Source organism: Nyctereutes procyonoides, unplaced genomic scaffold, assembly GCF_905146905.1.
Source record: "Nyctereutes procyonoides isolate TBG_1078 unplaced genomic scaffold, NYPRO_anot_genome, whole genome shotgun sequence".
In the NCBI taxonomy this organism is placed as follows: domain Eukaryota; kingdom Metazoa; phylum Chordata; class Mammalia; order Carnivora; family Canidae; genus Nyctereutes; species Nyctereutes procyonoides.
This window is the reverse complement of record NW_026575051.1, coordinates 20,395,758-20,413,546: the sequence shown is the minus strand read 5'-3', so window position 1 is coordinate 20,413,546 and position 17,789 is coordinate 20,395,758. Positions and strand designations below refer to the sequence as shown.

The window sequence follows — 17,789 nt, the reverse complement described above, 5'->3', positions numbered from 1 at the left end:
AGATGTCGCAGCCAGATCGCCCTCACATCCGAGGGAGCAGCGGCGCGCAGGCGCTATATAAGCCTCGGAGAGGATTTTCCTTTACACATAGGTCGACTTGCCGTAATCACACTGGCTCTCGAACGGGACTTTTTAGCTAAGACCGTGACCTAATCAACACTTCCAAGGCCATTCTATTCCTCGTAAAGCTAAAATTTTTGCTCAAAACTGGCTTGATTTGGGGCCGCTCTCATAGTACCCAGAATGCCTTGCAGATGGGCGGGGCATGCTAAACGCCGCCGTCCCTATTGGTGAAGCTTGGCGGAGCCTCGCCCACCGGGGCGCCTTCTGGAGACCGGCCGGCCCCGCCCCGCCCCGCCCCGCCCCGCCCCGCCCCGCCCCGCCCCGCCGCAGACCGCTCGCCGAGCGCTTCGTAGGGCTCCGGGTGCTGCGAGCCGACGCCAGGTCTGTCTCCCTGCGGCCGCCCCCACCCGCCCGCTCTCCTCGCCGCCTTTCTCCTCCCCTCCGCTCCTCGGCCCCCGGCCTCTGCAGTCCACCGTCCAGCGCATCCCTCCCTCCCTCCCAGGCCCCTTCGGTCCTCTCGTGTCCCTCCCTCCGGTCCTTGGGCGCCGCCGCCCAGGGACCCCCTGGCTGGGGCCGGGGTCCTCCTTGGCTCCGTGTGCGTTATTTTTATTAACCCGCTCCGCGGAGTCCGGAGCCTCTGGTTTCGGTGGAAGAGCAGCTCGGATCCCCCGGAAACTTGGTGAGGCGCGGGCTGAGCGGCGTCCGGTCTCGGGTGGCCACGTCGGTGGCCTGGGGGCACCCCGCAGGCAGGACCCCCGACGCACGTTTTGCAGACACTAGTACTGCGCGGCCCCTCCACCTGCAGGTGCCGCGAGGACGGCGGACGGGGAAGCGGGGGAAGCGGGGGAAGCGGGGGATGCACGGGGAAGCCCTTCTTGCCGGGGCTGCAGAGGGTGCATCGTGCCCCGCGGCCCTCCACGTCCGCCGCCCGCCTCGCCCGCCTCGCCCGCCTCGCCCCGCCTCGCCGGCCTGATTTTGGAAATTTCAGGATTTTCAAGGTCAAAGGATATGATCTTCCGGATCTAAGAAGGCCCGTGCCGCTGGCACGAACCTCTACCCAACAAATGTCCCCAGCTTCCTAAGACCCAGAATAAGAAATCCTAAGTAGGAACAGAATGAAAGCCAACGTGGTGGTTTCTTTTAATATTTGGAAACGGTGGTAGGTTTTTATTGAGGGAGGGAAAACGCATCCTTAAAAAAACAATTAAAAAAAAAAAAAAACACCAACAACAAACGATTTCCTGTGCCAAAATCCTGAATATTCATTCAGGCCGCGAGCCCAGGGTGGAAGACGCGAAATGAGGCTGCTCTTGTAGGAGGAGCTGCGCATTTGGTTGTTTTTTTTTTTTTTTTTTTTTTTTTTCTTTTTTCCTTCTAGAAAGCCTGAAAAGCCATCATGGCAGCGAAGCCCAAGCTCCACTATCCTAATGGAAGAGGCCGGATGGAATCCGTAAGATGGGTTTTAGCTGCCGCTGGAGTCGAGGTACCCTATATGCTGTTTCTTCACAGATTTGCCATACAACTTGGAGACTTTTGAGGAAAACCTAAATGGCGGGGAGGCCTGTTGTAGTCCTCTCCCCCCCCCCCCCCAACAGACATGCTTGGTTGAGTCAGAAGATTCCTTCCTTGCAAGAGTTTTTTTTCTTTATAAATGGAATGTGGGTGATGGAATTCTGTTTTACTTTAGACTTTTCCTTAACTGTTACTTTCTGATCTGCCACCAATAAGTATTTATTCAGGAGGAGAAAAGGAATGAGCCAGAAATTTGCCAGTTAGGACTTGTTAATTGCACAGTTTGTAGGTAAATTTCCTCTTCAGTGGCTTCCAACCGGCAACCTTCTTATCTGTCTGAATGTGTGTAGTGTTTATATCTTTCTTTTTGTTCTTTTGGCTTCTTATATATGGAAATGGTCAACTTGGTACAGAAGTTGAGAAAACATTGCCATAAATTTCCCTCACCCAGTTTCCAGTCATTTGCTTTATGCAGCTCTTGTCTCATCCATCTCCTCCATTTGTTTTGTGGAAATATTTTAAAGCAAAATCCAAGCATCATATCCTTTCATCCGTGATGAGTATTTCAGTTATTTCTAAAAGATGAGAATTTTAGAACATAACCACAATACCACAATCACACCCAGCAAAATTAACAATTCCTTATTAATATCTGAACAGCCCCACTGACTCAAACAGGTCTTTTTATAGTAAGTTTATTCCAGTCTGGATCTAAATCATGCCCACACATTGCATTTGGTTATGTTTCTTTCAGTATTTTTAAAATCTGTAGCCTTAAAAAAAAAAAAAAAAAAAAAAAAAAAAAAAAAAAAAAACTGTAACCGTCCCATCTGCATTTTTAAGAAATAAACTGTATATTTGGGGATAATTTTAAAATTATAAAGTTATAATTAGCAAAGTTATAAAGACAGTGCATATAAAGACTACTCAGTCTCCCTTAATGCTATCATCTTACATAATCATTTCAAAACTAAGAAATTGACATTGGTGCACAACTAAACTGCAGACTTCAAATTTAATTACCTTTGTCATTAATGTCCTTTACTGTTCTTGGCTCCAACCTTATACTTAGACACTATGCTTCCTTAAGTCCCTCCATCTTTCTTTTATTTCATAAGGTTGACAATTTTGAAAAGTACTGATCAGATTTTTTGTAGAACTCCCTACTTTGGCTTTGTTTGATGTTTTCTCATAATTGGACTGGAATTTGGGGTTTTGGTGAAGACTAGCAAAGAGGTCAAGCGTCCTTCTCATTTGCATAATATTAGGGGTGATATATATATTTTTAAATTGCATTAGTTTTTTATTTTTTTATGATAAATTTATTTTTTATTGGTGTTCAATTTACCAACATACAGAATAACACCCAGTGCTCATCCCGTCAAGTGCCCCCCTCAGTGCCCCTCACCTATTCACCCCACCACCCCCCACCCCCCCCACCCCCCCCCGCCCTCCTCCCCTTCCACCACCCCTAGTTCATTTCCCAGAGTTAGGAGTCTTTATGTTATGTCTCCCTTTCTGATATTTCCCACACATTTCTTCTCCCTTTATTAGGGGTGATATTAACATGAGTTATCGCTGGTGCTGTTAACCTTGGTCACTTGATAAGGTGGTGTCTGCCGGTTTCTTCATTGTAAAGGGACTATTTTCCCCTTTATTATTTGGAAGCAAGTCATTAAGTTCCGCCCACACTCAAAAGGATGGGAGTTAAACTCCACCTCCTGGAGGGGAGGCATCTGCGCTTAGAATTCTTATGTAAGAGAGATTTGGAGTTTTTTTCTCCTCCGTTTATTTAATCATTTATTTATATCAGTATGGATTTAAGTATGTAATATTTATTGTATGGTTTGTTTAATAATCCCATAATGCTTTCTTGCTAAAATTAGCCTACTTTGGCCTTTGGCTCTTTCAGGTTGGCTCCTGCGTCACACCTGTTTACATGGCTCCATGCCTTTCTTTTCTTTTTCTTTTTCTTTTTCTTTTTCTTTTTCTTTTTTTTTTTTTGCCACCTTCAGCTCTCTCTTTCTTTTGACTCTTAAAGATGCTCCAGGCTCATCTTGTATTTTCCTTGTCTTGGCCCTAGATTCTGGTATTTCTCCAAGGAGCTCAGGTGTCTTTTATGAGCAAGTAGTTTTAGCAGCTAAGAGCTGAATACCAAGCGTCTGTATTGTTTTTAGTGGCATTTATTTGTGGAAGAAACTGCCCTGTAGAATTTCCTTCATTCTGGATTTGGTTGATCTACCCTCATTTTAACATATTCTTCTATTCCTGTATCTCCTGTAAGCTACTAGTTGGACTCAGAGATGTGATCAAATCCAGGCTCTTTTCTATCTCTAAACTTTTTTTTTTTTTTTTTTTTTGCCTGTCAGACTCTGTCCTGAATATGTTTTTATTATACGACATCAAGGGATGCGTGATGTCTGAGTGTCTCCTTTTCAGCAATGCTGGGCTTGATCGGGGTGTTCCGGTGACATCAGCCTGACATCAGCCTGACCCACGCGCTATAAAGTTTCCTCCATTACCTTCTCAACCACTGGTTTTAGCAGCTACTTACCATCACCATTGTTAGGGATTATAAAATGGTGATTTTTCTGTTTTCTTTCTATCATTGTATCTGAAATTTGTGAACTGTATTTCTCTTACAAAGAGTAAATTTAACTTAACTATTTAGTTACCTTGAAGTATAGTTCATATGGGAAAGGTTAGGTATATGCTTGATAGAGTCTCTTTATGAATTTTCAGAATACTCATTTGTTACCTTAGCAACCTCCAAAGATGGCAAATGAGAGTTGTTGGATTTGAGGCTTTGTGTTTTGCTTGGTTGGTTTTGGTTTTGGTTTCTTTGCATATCATTATAACTCACTGTACAGTGTTCTAAAATTTTCTAAATCAGTTGATGTCATTTTTATATACAAATTCTGATTTCTGACTTCTTTTGATATATTTGAAGATTTGATAATACTAGGCCTTCATTTTCAGAGGGCAGTAATTGCTAAATCAAGGAAGGGCTACCACCATATATGAACTTTTACAGTTCATTACACTCCTCATCATTCCCTGTTGTCTCAGGATTGATTTTCTAATTGTGTTAAGAAGAGTGTGAAAAAATTCTTGGTCCCCTGACCTGAACCTGGTTGGCATATTGATGTCACCTGTTTTTTCCCTGCGTGCTTCTGAGTTTGCAGTTCTGGCTTATTTAATGGGTTTGCAATGGATGTCTTACTTATACATTTAATATAATCCTTTGTCAAATCCTCTCTTTCCAATCTTCATTCTCCCCTATTCCTCCTACTTCCCTATGTAAGAATCAAGATTCTTGGTGACAACAGTAGAGAAACTAACCCTAGGTAAGTTCAACAAAAAAGAACATGGATCATATGACCCACCTCCCCTAGACCAGTCACAGAAGGCAGGCAGGGGAGGTAGAGTAATTGGTCCAGCAGGTCCCCAGCCCACCCTTCCAACCTATGTGGAGGGAGCTGGATTGGCCTCCTTAACTAGAGATTGGCCACATGGTTTACAGGAGCCATCCCCCAAAGGTAGCATTGGTGAGGGGGCCTCCACATTTCTTTTCCAAAGCACACTTTTAGTTAGGTTTGTGCTCATATAGATCTGAAACAGTTGTGGTTGACAGGCTGGCAGCCCACTGGAAAAGTTCATGATGCCCAATATCACAGTGCTAGGTTGAGCCTGACATGTAAAGCATGCACATCTGAGTCCCTCAGTAACTAAAACTTGCTGGAAGGCAGCCTGCCTGATTCGGAGAGTCGGCATCCTCAGACTCAGTCATTTGGTTTGGGTCCTTAGACATCGCTATTGCTTCCTGGCTGAATGTTGCTGCTTTGCTGCTTGGGGCTTTATTTGCCTGAAAATCTTCCCTGAAACCCAGTCCAATCCCCTTTGTTAAGAGGGAGAGTAACACATGTAAAAGACTCAAGTACCCCAAACTCCTGTTTTAGGTTTTCTGGGCAATTCCCCTAAAACTGAGAGTGTTGGGAAAGAGCATGGTGTGGTAAGAGGGCAGTTCTCCAAAGAATCTCACTGGGAACAGTACCCTGGTTAGGTAGCAAAGGTAACTGCGTAGATAGAACCTGGGACGTAGATAGAACCCAAGATGTACTTGCAGCCTTGCACAATACAGTCAGTCACTAAGCTCCCTTCAGGCTCTGCCTTGTGATTTTTTTGCCCTCCCTCTCTGACCCTCTCATCTGTATATCCTTTGCCAGTTTCTTCTTACTGATCAAGTTTTGTAAAGCTCAAGAGTTTCTCTGCTGAGAGATCACCTACATTTTGCATAATGTTCCTGAGAAGTCAAAAGCCAGAATCAGAACCATTTAGAAAGATTTGCTTTAAAAAAATGTACATTTCTAGTCTCTCTCAACTACTGAATGTGAATCTGTGAACGGTGGGCCTAGCAGTTCTCTCTCATACACACACACACACACACACACACTACTTTCCTATTTATTTCCTGCTTTAAATGATCATGGTTATAAAAGGTTGAGAGCCATAATATAGAAGAAGTGCCACCTGCACTACATGTGGGTATTTGGACAAATGCTCTAAAGTTCTTACCCTGAGCTGCTGCTCTGTAGGCACTAGATGGAGTTCCTGCCAGAACTGTCTCACACCATGAAGATCCCAGCAAGTAGTTATCTTGATTCAACCCCAAGTCGGGTAGTTGAGCCAGAAGAGAGGAGGATTGCTGATTCTGTGCTCGTCAGCTCTGCCCCTCCCTGGGATGATTTGGGGGAGCAGCCCGGGGACAGACATGGGTGGGGAGTCATCTGGGGACTTGGTAAGAGGAGGTCTTCCCTTCTTTTTTTTTTTTTTTTGATTTTTATTTATATATGATAGAGAGAGAGAGAGAGAAGCAGAGACATAGGCAGAGGAGAAGCAGAGGAGAAGCAGGCTCCATGCACCGGGAGCCCGATGTGGGATTCGATCCTGGGTCTCCAGGATCGCTCCCTGGGCCAAAGGCAGGCGCCAAACCGCTGCACCACCCAGGGATCCCAGAGGTCTTCCCTTCTTGAGATGAAGCACATTAGTGCATTCAAACACATTTTTTTTAATGTCACGAGAAGAGGAACATGCTTCCACTATTTCTTCCCCCCTGCCACGTTTAATTTGAAAACTTCTAAGCCTACAGAAAAAGTATAAAAGGATTATGGACACCTTTCAACTAAATTCACTAATTGTTAACATTTTGCTATATTTCCTTCTCTCCTCTCTCTGCCTTATTTTTTTTGGTCAACCACATACAAGTAAGTTGCAGACAACCCATACTTTCCTCCTAAGAAAGAAAAAGTAGTTGTTCTAACAACCACAGTATCACTGTCACAACTAATAAAATTAATACTAATATTGCAATATCAATATATGATTCATATTCAAAAGTTCCGTATGATCCCCAAATGTCTATATACTTATTATCTATTTAGCAGTACCACTCCCCACTCCCCTGCTTCCAGCATCCAGAATCTAACAGGATTCAGGTGTTTGGTTATTTTATCTCTTTAGTCTGCTTTCATCTATAGTAGTGTCTGCATTTTCTTTCCTTCCATACCCTTGACTTAACTAAAAAGAAAAATGTAAAGGAGAAACTGACTCTTGCATGAACTTGGAAATCAAATTCCATAAAGAAGAATCATCAGGGGCAGCCCTGGTGGCTCAGCTGTTGAGCGCCGCCTTCAGCCCAGGGCCTGATCCTGGAGACCTGGGATCAAGTCCCATGTCGGACTCCCTGCATGGAGCCTGCTTCTCCCTCTGCCTGTGTCTCTGCCTTTTTCTTCTCTTTCATGAATAAGTAAATAAAATCTTTAAAAAAAAAAAAAAGAAGAAGAAGAATTATCAGAGGAGGTCTACTTGGCTAATAGAATCAAATCTCTTTTATTTTTTTATTTCATTTTATTATTTTTTTTAATATTCCATTGATTTATTCGTGAGAGACACAGAGAGGGGCAGAGACAGGCAGAGGGAGAAGCAGGCTCCCTGCAGGGAGCCCGATGCGGGACTCATCCCAGATACCAGGATCACAACCTGAACCGAAAGCAGACGCTCAACCACTGAGCCACCCAGGCGTCCCGCAGAAGAAGCTTAAACACAAAACAAAACAAGTTTTTCCGTAGATTTGAGACAGTCCCAGCCATTTTTGTTGCAGGGTGCCCCGCATCCTGGATATGCCTAATTTTCACCTTGCAGTTAGCCCTGGGTTAATGTCTTTGGCAGTATTTTTACAGTGCTACTGGGCCCATCTCATTGTGTCACAGCGGGAAGCACATGAAGTCTCAGTGTCTCCCAATGGGGTGCTAAGTTCAATCACTTAGATAGATGGCGCAATCTCCGGATCTTTCCACCACCAAGATACGTGTTACCTTTGTCATAATTAACTTGTGGGCTGATACTTTGAGGTTGTTTTGACTCTTCTGCGCCCTACAACTCCGTGATTTCAGCATCCGTTTTGATCCTTATCAGAATCAGTTGTAGATTACAAATTGGCAACGTTCTAATGTTATCATTAACTCTTTAATAATAAAAGAGCTTTTCCTTCTGCCTTTTTGAGTATCATCGCTTAAGGACAGGGGCTTTTTTATTGGTGTGTGTGATGATGCCTTTGTGACATTACTCTTCTAATGCTTGAATTGTCCCAGATTTGGCTAGGGACTCCCCCTCAAATGGGGTCCTGCCTGCCTTTGCCTTTGCCATATCGCATTGGTCTTTGAGCTGTTCTTTGCTTTCTAATATACCAGCATACCAGCACCAACCTTTTCTCCCAGGAGCCCTAGTTTCTTTTAGTAGGCAGTGATACTGGGAAACTGAGATGTGGGTGCTAAGTGTGCTCTTTCTCTCTGTTTCTGAGACAGTTTAACTTGATATTTTCAGTTCTGATCCTGTAATGACATATGCCTTTGGGGGGGGGGTATCTTTTTTTTTTTTTTTTTAATTTAGTTTGATGAAGAATTCTTAGAAACTAAAGAACAGTTGCAGAAGTTGCAGGATGGTGAGTATAGAAATGAAACAACTGTTGGTAATACTGTTTTTCTTTCAGGTTTGTTTATTTTTAGACCGAGAGAGAAAGAGAAAAAGAGAGAGAGCATGAGCTGGGGGAGGATCAAAGGGAAAGGATGAGAGAGGATCCTCAAGCAGACTCCACACTGAGCCCGGGAACCTGACTCAGGGCTCGACCTCAGGGCTTGACCTCATGACCCCATGACCCCGAGATCACGACCTGAGCCAAAATCAAGAGTCAGATGCTCAACCAACTGAGCCACCCAGGCGCCCTAATAGTGATTTTGTTTAAGAACTGATATTTATGTGGAAGGGCAAAGACACTGACACTGACTTCAGAACAGTATCCTAAAACCAAGGGGGAGAAATAACTGAAATAGCCAGGAAGTCACTTTTAGTTGAATTCGCTGAGAGTAGATGGGAGTAAACCGCCAGGTGGACAGTCTTCTCCATTCCTTTCTCCTCCGCCTGCCCGCCTCTCACCTCTCCTTCCCCTCTTTCATCCCTTCCCTCCTCTTTTCTTCCCCACCTCACTCCCTCCAAATTGTCTGAGGCATTGGTGTCTGCTTGAAGTGTACAGATGGAAGTCCCCATGTACACCGGGCCGCCTTTCTGTGGCAAATACCAAACAAATGAAGTCCATGAAAGGTGTCCCCTTAACTCCTGGTCAGCCCCACTCTCTCCGTGCCTGGGCTCCATAAGGAATACCCCGTGACTCTGCAGGTAGCCTCTCTCCCCACCATCACGGGGTCTTTAGGCCCAGTTGAAGGCTCCCTAAACAGAAGCAGCTGCAATGTCAGCCTTCATGTGTGACACCAGCTTGACCTCCCTAGACAAGTATTGAGTCCTCATCTCCCCCAGACCCTCACGTGTCCCCCAGTCCTTGAGCCCCTTGAGGCCTGGGCTGTATCTTCAATCTGCGTCTCTGCAAGTATAAAGAACAAACCTTAGTACAGGTTTGTTGAAGAAAACAATGGGTCGCTTTTTAGATCAGTGGCCGCAAACTTGGTAGTACGTGGTCTGTGGCTGTGGAGGAGCCAGTGTGTACACAAGAGTGTTTGTTGGTGACTTAGTTTAATGAATTTTCTTTTCTTTTCTTTTTTTTTTTATGAATTTTCTAAAGCAGTGCAATCAGTAGAACATCCCACAATGGTGGAAATGCTCTGTTCTCAGTCTGAAGTAGTAGCTGCTAGCCATGTGTGTCTCCTGAGCACTTGCCATGTGTCTAGCATGCTTAAAGAATAGAATTCTAAATTTTTCAAAACTTTGATTAATTTAAATTTAGGTTTCACTAGCTACGATGTTGGCCAATGAAGCTCTGCAGAACTATCTTCACTGCACTCTCCCCCACCCTTTGTCATGTGGGTAGGTATTTTCTGTGGGGTGAAAATGATAAAAGAAGGTTTGGAACAGTGCTAGTTTTCAAGCTCCTGTGATGGTTAAATCTACTTCCCTGAGTGAAGTTGAGTTTATCTGTCATCAGGGAGCTTCACACTGTCCCCAAGGCTCTGACCCCACTGTCCCTTTTCATTTGATAGGGCATTTGGAGAGGTTCTTGGGGACAGGGAAGAGATCAGTTCTAACTGCGGTCCTTCCATTCTCAGGTAACCACCTGCTGTTCCAACAAGTGCCCATGGTTGAAATTGATGGAATGAAGTTGGTGCAGACCCGAAGCATCCTCCACTACATAGCGGATAAACACCACCTCTTTGGCAGGGACCTCAAGGAGAGAACCCTGTACTGTGGCCCCTCCCGAGTGATCTCCTGTGTCACTTACTGATACTTTAGCTGATTAGCAGCCTCTGTATTGTGTCCCGTCTCCGTCCTGCCTTGTATCATTAGTGTAAACAACGAACAAAAACCAGTTGAAAAAATCAGTATAGAAAAGTCTGAGTAAAACAATAGAGAAGAATTGAATTCAGATACTGGGTCCTCTATCTGGGGCATGATTGTTGCAGGTTTCAACATCTTTAAATATTTTGAGACTGCTTTTTACCTTTCTCACAAATGTATTATCACTAATTATGAAGAACAGGAAGCTGCTGTTCCATTCAAGGCCAGGGATACTGTGCCTTGATTATAATTTTGATTATATTTTTGAACACTGAGCCTGGTCCTTGTACCTCCTAAGATGCATGATACTGGGTAAAGTGCTGAGTTCCACAGTCCCGATGAGTGTCCTATATAATATACAGATAGCACATACTTGATATCATCAGAGTCAATGAAGTGACGGGTGTAGGATGTTTAACACCATGCCTGGTACACACCAAGCATTCCATAAATGATACCCACTGTTTTTATGAATGTGAAATTCCACCCACACCGAGCGTGGGTGCTGGAGCGAGGGGAGAGGATTAGGGGCCCGGGAGAGGGGGAAGGCATGATTTGATTCTTCTGGTTTCTGATTTGTGACAGATTTTTCTAAATTACAACTAGCATTGGCTTTGCATCTTTGCTCTTGGGAGACAGGTATAGATAATTGCTTCTGGGTACTTAAGTGAAAAGCACTGTGAATTCTTAGCTGTGGAAGCCGATGTGTTCATAGAAGGGGAAACTGAGACAACTTTTTCTTGTTTTAAGGATTGACATGTACGTGGAGGGGACGCTAGATCTGCTGGAACTGATTATCATGCATCCTTTTCTAAAACCAGATGATCAACAAAAGGAAGTGGTTAACATGGCCCAGAAGGCTATAATTAGATACTTTCCTGTGTTTGAAAAGGTAGGTGGCAGAGAAGCCCATGAGCAAAGCATAACCAGTCTACAAGGGAGCAGCAACTAATGCCACTTCCTGCTCAGGACAGTGTAACGTGGAGGGCCATTGAACTAACCGTGCTGGATTCCTGAGAGGGGATGGTAGCCGTCAGCACAAAGCCAGGATGTCTTGAAGCCCCTCAGATGCAGCTTGGGCCATGTTATTCAGAAACCTGGAAAAAAATATGAGTTCACCATATGTGTGCATTATTGTTCCTTACATTCACCATCCGGCCCTGTGTAAGATACAGAAAAGCAGAAACTACCTAATTCCTTGCTTCTTTCTCCCACGAACACTTGTGGAATGGCCATTGTGTATCAGACATCCTACCGAATAGTTTTGATGTAATAGAAGACCGTTTTATTTCTCTTCCCTTTGCTCTTTTTATTTTCTGTTTTGTTGTTTTCTACTTTTTGTTGTGCATCTGCTCTTCTGAGCTTCAAACTCTTTTTCTCAACCGAGGGGAACGGTTTTAAATGTTTCAATTAAAAAAAAAAAGAGTGTAAAAATAGGAAATTGGCAAATGTCCTCTGGCCATCTTCGTGGAATTAGATTTTAAAAGGAGAGGTATTAGAAAAAGAAAAAAAGGAGGTATTTTCTGGGTTTTTCTGTTGCTTGGTTTCATGGTCTCTTGCCCAGAGGCACTTGGTGAATGTGAAATATGATAATGTAGAAATGTGGGTGTGGCGAGGGGGGGAACAGGTGCCTTAGTAAAGGGTCACTGCTGGCTCCTCTGTTCCTGTGGCCTGGACTAGGTCAGGGCTCCTCCCAACTCATGAACTGTTATCCTTTTTACACGTCATGGAATGGAATCCCAGACAGACTGAGTGACACGCCTAAAGAGGGGAGCCAGGATTGGAGCTCTGGCCCCTGACTGCAATTCTGGATTCATTGTGCTCTCCCACCCTGGCTCCAGGAGTTGTATGAAGAGCTCCTGTCAGACATCACACACACACACACACACACACACACAGACCCAGACACTCACACATCACAGAAACTCACACTCGTGGGCATCCAAGACTTTGCTGCAAAGGAGAACCACCCCCTTTCTACCGCTGTTCCTTGCCTCTCCCCTATCATCACCTATCCCTGTGAATCTCCGAACCTACATGTTACTCTCAAAATGGGAGTCAAAATGAGCTCTTACGCTTTTAGTTTCTTCTGTCTTGGAAGATATGAAAGGAGGCCTACCTTTTTTTTTTCTTGTTAAGATTTTATTTGATAGAGTACAAGCAAGGGGAACAGCAGAGGGGGAGGGAGAAGCAGACTCCCTGCTGAGCAGAGGGGCTCATGTGGGGCTCAAATCCAGGACCCTGGGACCATGACCTGAACCGAAGGCAGATTCTTAACCAACTGAACCATCTAGTTGTCCCAGGAATCCTATTTCTTTAATAGTCATGTCTAGTTAATGACTACAAGTCCTGATGTTTGTAGAAGCACAGAGCTGGTGAGTAGGATTAGACTCCTTAAAGGGACATGTTGCTTTCTTACGTCACATCCCCCAGCCTCCTGAATTTGTCACCCTTAATTCATTTCTGTAGATACATTTATGGAATGGCTATATCATTTTAAAGCACTGGATGCTAAATTTAGAATTAATATTTTCTTCCCCTTTAGAGTGTTTCATTCTGATATAAAGCACATATTTTATGGTACTTCAATTTCTATACCCTTTGTACATTTTCTCTCTCTGATATAGGGAACCTCTTAGTTGATATTATTTATAAAATACTCAGATACTGCATGATTCAACAGTGTCATCAGTCTCTCCATGTAAAGTATTGTAAGCAATGTAAAACATTTGTATCCTGTAGGTTTTAAGGGATCATGGGCAAAGGTTTCTCGTTGGTAACCAGCTGAGCCTTGCGGACATTATTCTACTCCAAACCATTTTGGCTCTAGAAGAGAAAATCCCCAATATCCTGTCTGCATTTCCTCACCTCCAGGTAAATAAAACCATGTTTTGGAACACTGGCCCAGGACTCTTAGGCCTTCCTTCAATATCTGTTAATGGTTGACTAGAGGTGTGTGTACTTTTCAAGATTCTAGTTCGTGAAATTAAGTGAAGATACAGACTTGAAATGGCTTTTCTGGTCCCTAATCTTTAGAGCTGAAAGATCATGTACCTAAGGAGTTTGCCAGTGAGGACTTGCTTTAGTGGTAATCACAGGGATGAGGTGTTCCTTGTCCATTCATGCCGGATAGGGCTTGAGATCAGCACCAAAACCAATCTCATCGTCAGGATATGGCTCTCAGTCTCAGAAATAACAAACTTGCTCTCAAATTGGAAACATGCCATCCTGAGTTTGGGAAGCTAATACATGTCACCCTAAGAGTTGCCACCATTCTCCTTCCCAGAAATTCCAAGGAGAGACTTGGGTGTGGTTCTTCTTATTCCTCATTATTCTGCTAATATTGATCCTAGAACTTCAAAGCAAAAAGGGGCTTCAAACAACCAATCTCATCCAGCACCTTCAGTATAGATAGGAGTAAATAGAGACTGAGGGTAAAGAAGCCAGCAGCCAAGATGGACTAGTTAGTGGGAGCCTCAGTTCTATCTAGAACCAGCTTTTTATCTTGAGATCTGATGGGCTTTCCTCTATACGGGGAGTTGGCAAACTAGTCTCCTGGGTCAGATCGGGCCTGCTACCTGTTTGCGTACAGCTCTTGAGCTAAGAATGCATTTTACAGTTTTAGGTGGCTGAAAAGTATCAAAAGAATAGTATTTCATGACACATGAAATCATAGGAAGTTCGAATTTCACAAAGCCATGCTCATTCATGTATGCATTGTCTACCTGCTTTTGTGCTACCACACTAGAATTGAGTAGTTCTGATAGAGACCATAGGGCCTACGTAACCTAAAATATTTACTAACTGGTCCTTGGTAGGAAAAGGTTGCCAGTCCCCAAATGGGCACATCTCTGACTAAGTTATCCAAAGCCAAGAGAAACAGATCTGTGAAATCTCCAGGTACATATGCTTTCTTTTAGATTTTTTTCCAAGTCTAGTAAATACATTTTGATGCACTAATGAGGACAACCACCACTATTTAAATACATGTACCCAGAAATAAGAACTGAAATCTTAAGGCAATAGCCATTATATTGTTTAGCTACCTGTTTATTTCCTCTTGCAGACAAAGAAGCAGATATTCTGAAATTTGACTTCAATACCAATAGGTCCCTGAAATAACCCAAGGGCCTGTTGGTGTTTTCCATGATGCAGACAACTTGCTTTTACACCCCAGGCATATCTGTGTAAATATGTATGTTTTGTTGTTTTTTGGGGAGGGGGGCTATTTATTATTATTTTTTATATTTTATTTATTTATTCATGAGAGGCACAGAAAGAAAGAGAGAGGCAGAGACACAGGCAGAGGGAGAAGCAGGCTCCACGCAGGGAGCCCAACATGGGACTCAATCCTAGTCTCCAGGATCACATCCTGGGCCGAAGGCAGCGCTAAACCGCTGAGCCACCCGGGCTGCCCAATATGTATATTTTAAACACGGGTCCAGTTCCTTTTTTCCCCTTGAAGCACAGTTGACAATCGACACACAATGCTGTGCCAGTTTCAACACAGTGACCCAACAGCTCCACATATGCTGTGCTCACAAGTGTAGCTATCATTTGTCCCCATACAACTGTTACAGTGTCATTGACTGTGTTCCCTGCGCTATGCCTTTCATTTCAATGAACTTATTCATTCCATAACTAGAAGCCTGTACCTCCCACTCTGCCCATTTTGTCCATCCTCTCAGACTTGTCCCCTCTGGCAACCATCAGTTCTCTGTATTTATGCATCTGTTTCTGTTTGTTGTGGTTTTTAGATTCCACGTATAAGTAAAGTCATGTGATATTTGTCTTTCTGTGATGTATTTCACTGAGCTTATAATACCCTTGAGGTGCATTCATGTTTCACAAATGGCAAAATTTCATTGTTTTATATGGCCAAGTAATGTTCCACTGTATATATATACACCATATCTTCTTATCCATTCTTCTTGGATTGATCCTCATTGCTTTCATAGTTTGGCTGTTGTAAATAATACCATAATAAACATAGGGATGCATGTATCTTTTCGAATTAGTATTTTCATTTTTTTTCTTAGTATTTTCATTTTCTTTGGGTAAATATCCAGTAGTGGAATTCCTGGATTATATGGTATTTCTATTTTTAATTTTTATTTATTCATGAGAGACAGGCAGAGACATAGGTAGAGGGAGGAGAAGCAGGCTCCATGCGGGAACCCGACATGGGACTTGATCCCAGAACTCCAGGATCACGTCCTGAGCCAAAGGCAGACGCTCAACCACTGAGCCACCCAGGCGTCCCCTATTTTTAATTTTTTGAGGAACTTCCATATTGTTTTCCATAATGGCTTCACCTAAATATAATTTTAATCCCGGATGAGATAGGGTATTGATATTAAAGGGCTTTAGAATCTAAAAGGTTATTCCTGCATTGATTAAAGGATAATAAAAAAGTCAGAAGTGTAACAGTTTTATTATACGTGACAAATATGAAGCTTAGGTAAATCTTAAAATGGTAAATCCTATAGAAGAAGCTTCTAAATATTGGCATAGTACTTGAAATTAGATGATACAAAGAGTTTGAGTAAGTGAAAAAAAGAAAATTGTCATTTACATAGCTTTAAGTGACATAATTATTATATTTTGTTAATATTAGTGATATATGCATGTATGTTTATATGTCTGTGTGCATGCTTAAGGCTATGCTTTGTACTATAGACATTTAATAAATAGTAGCTTTTTAAATAAATGACCTCTTTGAAAACTTCTGTTAGAATAATTATATTTGATGGATATACACTTCTTCATATGTTTCAAAATTTTTACTAGATCAAAATAGAATTTTCTTCTCAATTACTGAGAATTGGTAAGATTTGACTCTGTGAATGGAAAATACGGTTTCCATTAAATATGATTTACATAAATATCTGATATCTAGTGTCTGAGCCCTAGGCCACAAAAAATATAACTGGCCATCTCCCACACCTAGCCTGAAAGAGGATTCATTTGGTAATAGGAGTAAAAAAAGTTCAAGGAGAAAAAAAAAGTTCAAGGAAGCTGAATTTTAAAAAGGTCATATGATGGCCTTTTAAAATAATTTTATTTAAATAACTCATGCATTTTCTCTGAGTAGATCAGTATACTTAAGGTACTAATTTTTCTTTCCTTTTTCCTCTTTAAGGAAGCATCATAATTCTAATCTAAGCATTTTTTATTTTTCTGTCTCCGGAGAAATTCACATCTTGATCTGAACTGTGATATTTGTGTATATAAAGCCTGGTTTAGGTCCCAGCCATTGTGGACAGAGATGGTAAATGGTTACACCAAGAGATCAGATCCCAAACAGATGCTGGTTGACATTTATGGTCGGGTTCCTATAACATACTTCTTGGGCCATTTTACACAATCGTATTTTCATAGTTATCATTACCTTTGCTGTCAACCTTGAACTGTTGTGTTTTCCTTTTGTAGGAGTTCACAGTGAAAATAAGTAATATCCCTACAATTAAGAAATTCCTTGAACCTGGCAGCAAGAAGAAGCCTCCTCCGGATGACATCTACGTGAGAACCGTCTACAATATCTTTATGCCATAAACATCACATACATCTGTGAGTGAGAGCTAGCCCCTAGAGATTGCAGTTCCACAGTAGCATCTTAATTGATGCCAGGCTGCCCTGATCCCAGCTCTGTCATGGTGCTATGTATAACTGTTCCTCAGTTGAGTCTTTCATGTCAAGATCTTTTCTAGAAACATTGACCTTTTGTTTTGTCCGGTGGATAATTGTTACGCAACTTTTTTCTGAAAGCCTTTTCGGAGAGGCTTGCATTTAAGTTAGATCTGATGTAGTTATTCATTTCCTGATAACCAGAATGGGCAGGACCTTGTATTCTCCCTTGAGCTTTTTCTCCCCCGCTTCTTATCCCTGTCTAAAAGCAGTATCTTCCTAATTTTTGGTGTTTTGTAACAACCCAGAATATCTAGTGAATAATTCCTTTCAGCTATAATAAATCTGTGGTGTAATGAAGGCAGTCAATATTAGCCAAAATAAAGAATTTACAAATCATTGCCCTGTTGCCAGAATTTTTTTGATTAAATTGTTTGGAATCTATAACATATTCTCATGGCTCAAAAATCAAGAGTATAAGAAGGTGTAGAATTGGAAGTGTTCTTTTCAGCCCTACCCTGCTGCTGCCCGGTTCTGCTCCCCACCTGCAGACATAGTTATCATTTGAATATCCCTCCGGTTATATTTGATGCATACATAAAAAAATATATAGATATTACTTTTATCTTATTACTCCCCAAATGATTATGTGTAGGCTGCTAATTTTTTGCATTCAGAATTAAAAGTATGTTTTGGTTTTTTTTTTTTAAGATTTTATTTATTTATTCATGAGAGACACAGTGAGA

General features: G+C 42.4%; 1 protein-coding gene across 8 annotated transcripts; it reads left to right on the top strand.

The window, feature by feature from the left end:
* Positions 1 to 376: 376 nt before the first annotated feature.
* Positions 377 to 17,442, top strand: LOC129512344 (glutathione S-transferase A4). Of its 8 annotated transcripts, none has more exons than XM_055329577.1 (7): positions 377 to 444; positions 1,442 to 1,546; positions 8,524 to 8,575; positions 10,188 to 10,320; positions 11,167 to 11,308; positions 13,159 to 13,290; positions 16,849 to 17,442. In XM_055329577.1, the coding sequence occupies exons 2-7, from the start codon at positions 1,460 to 1,462 to the stop codon at positions 16,969 to 16,971; spliced, it is 669 nt and encodes a 222-aa protein (XP_055185552.1). In that variant the 5' UTR covers positions 377 to 444; positions 1,442 to 1,459; the 3' UTR covers positions 16,972 to 17,442. The 8 variants fall into 8 exon arrangements, with proteins under 8 accessions (XP_055185552.1, XP_055185557.1, XP_055185551.1 ...); XM_055329576.1 differs by lacking the exon at positions 377 to 444 and adding an exon at positions 499 to 742; XM_055329575.1 differs by lacking the exon at positions 377 to 444 and adding an exon at positions 1,017 to 1,222.
* The last annotated feature ends 347 nt before the right edge of the window (positions 17,443 to 17,789 follow it).

Excerpts from the sequence above, each read along its gene's own strand:
- LOC129512344 (XM_055329577.1), top strand. The coding sequence starts at position 1,460 with ATGGCAGCGAAGCCCAAGCTCCACTATCCTAATGGAAGAGGCCGGATG. Across the intron at positions 11,309-13,158 it reads ACTTTCCTGTGTTTGAAAAG|GTTTTAAGGGATCATGGGCA; the intron begins GTAGGTGGCAGA and ends TGTATCCTGTAG. Across the intron at positions 13,291-16,848 it reads CTGCATTTCCTCACCTCCAG|GAGTTCACAGTGAAAATAAG; the intron begins GTAAATAAAACC and ends TTCCTTTTGTAG.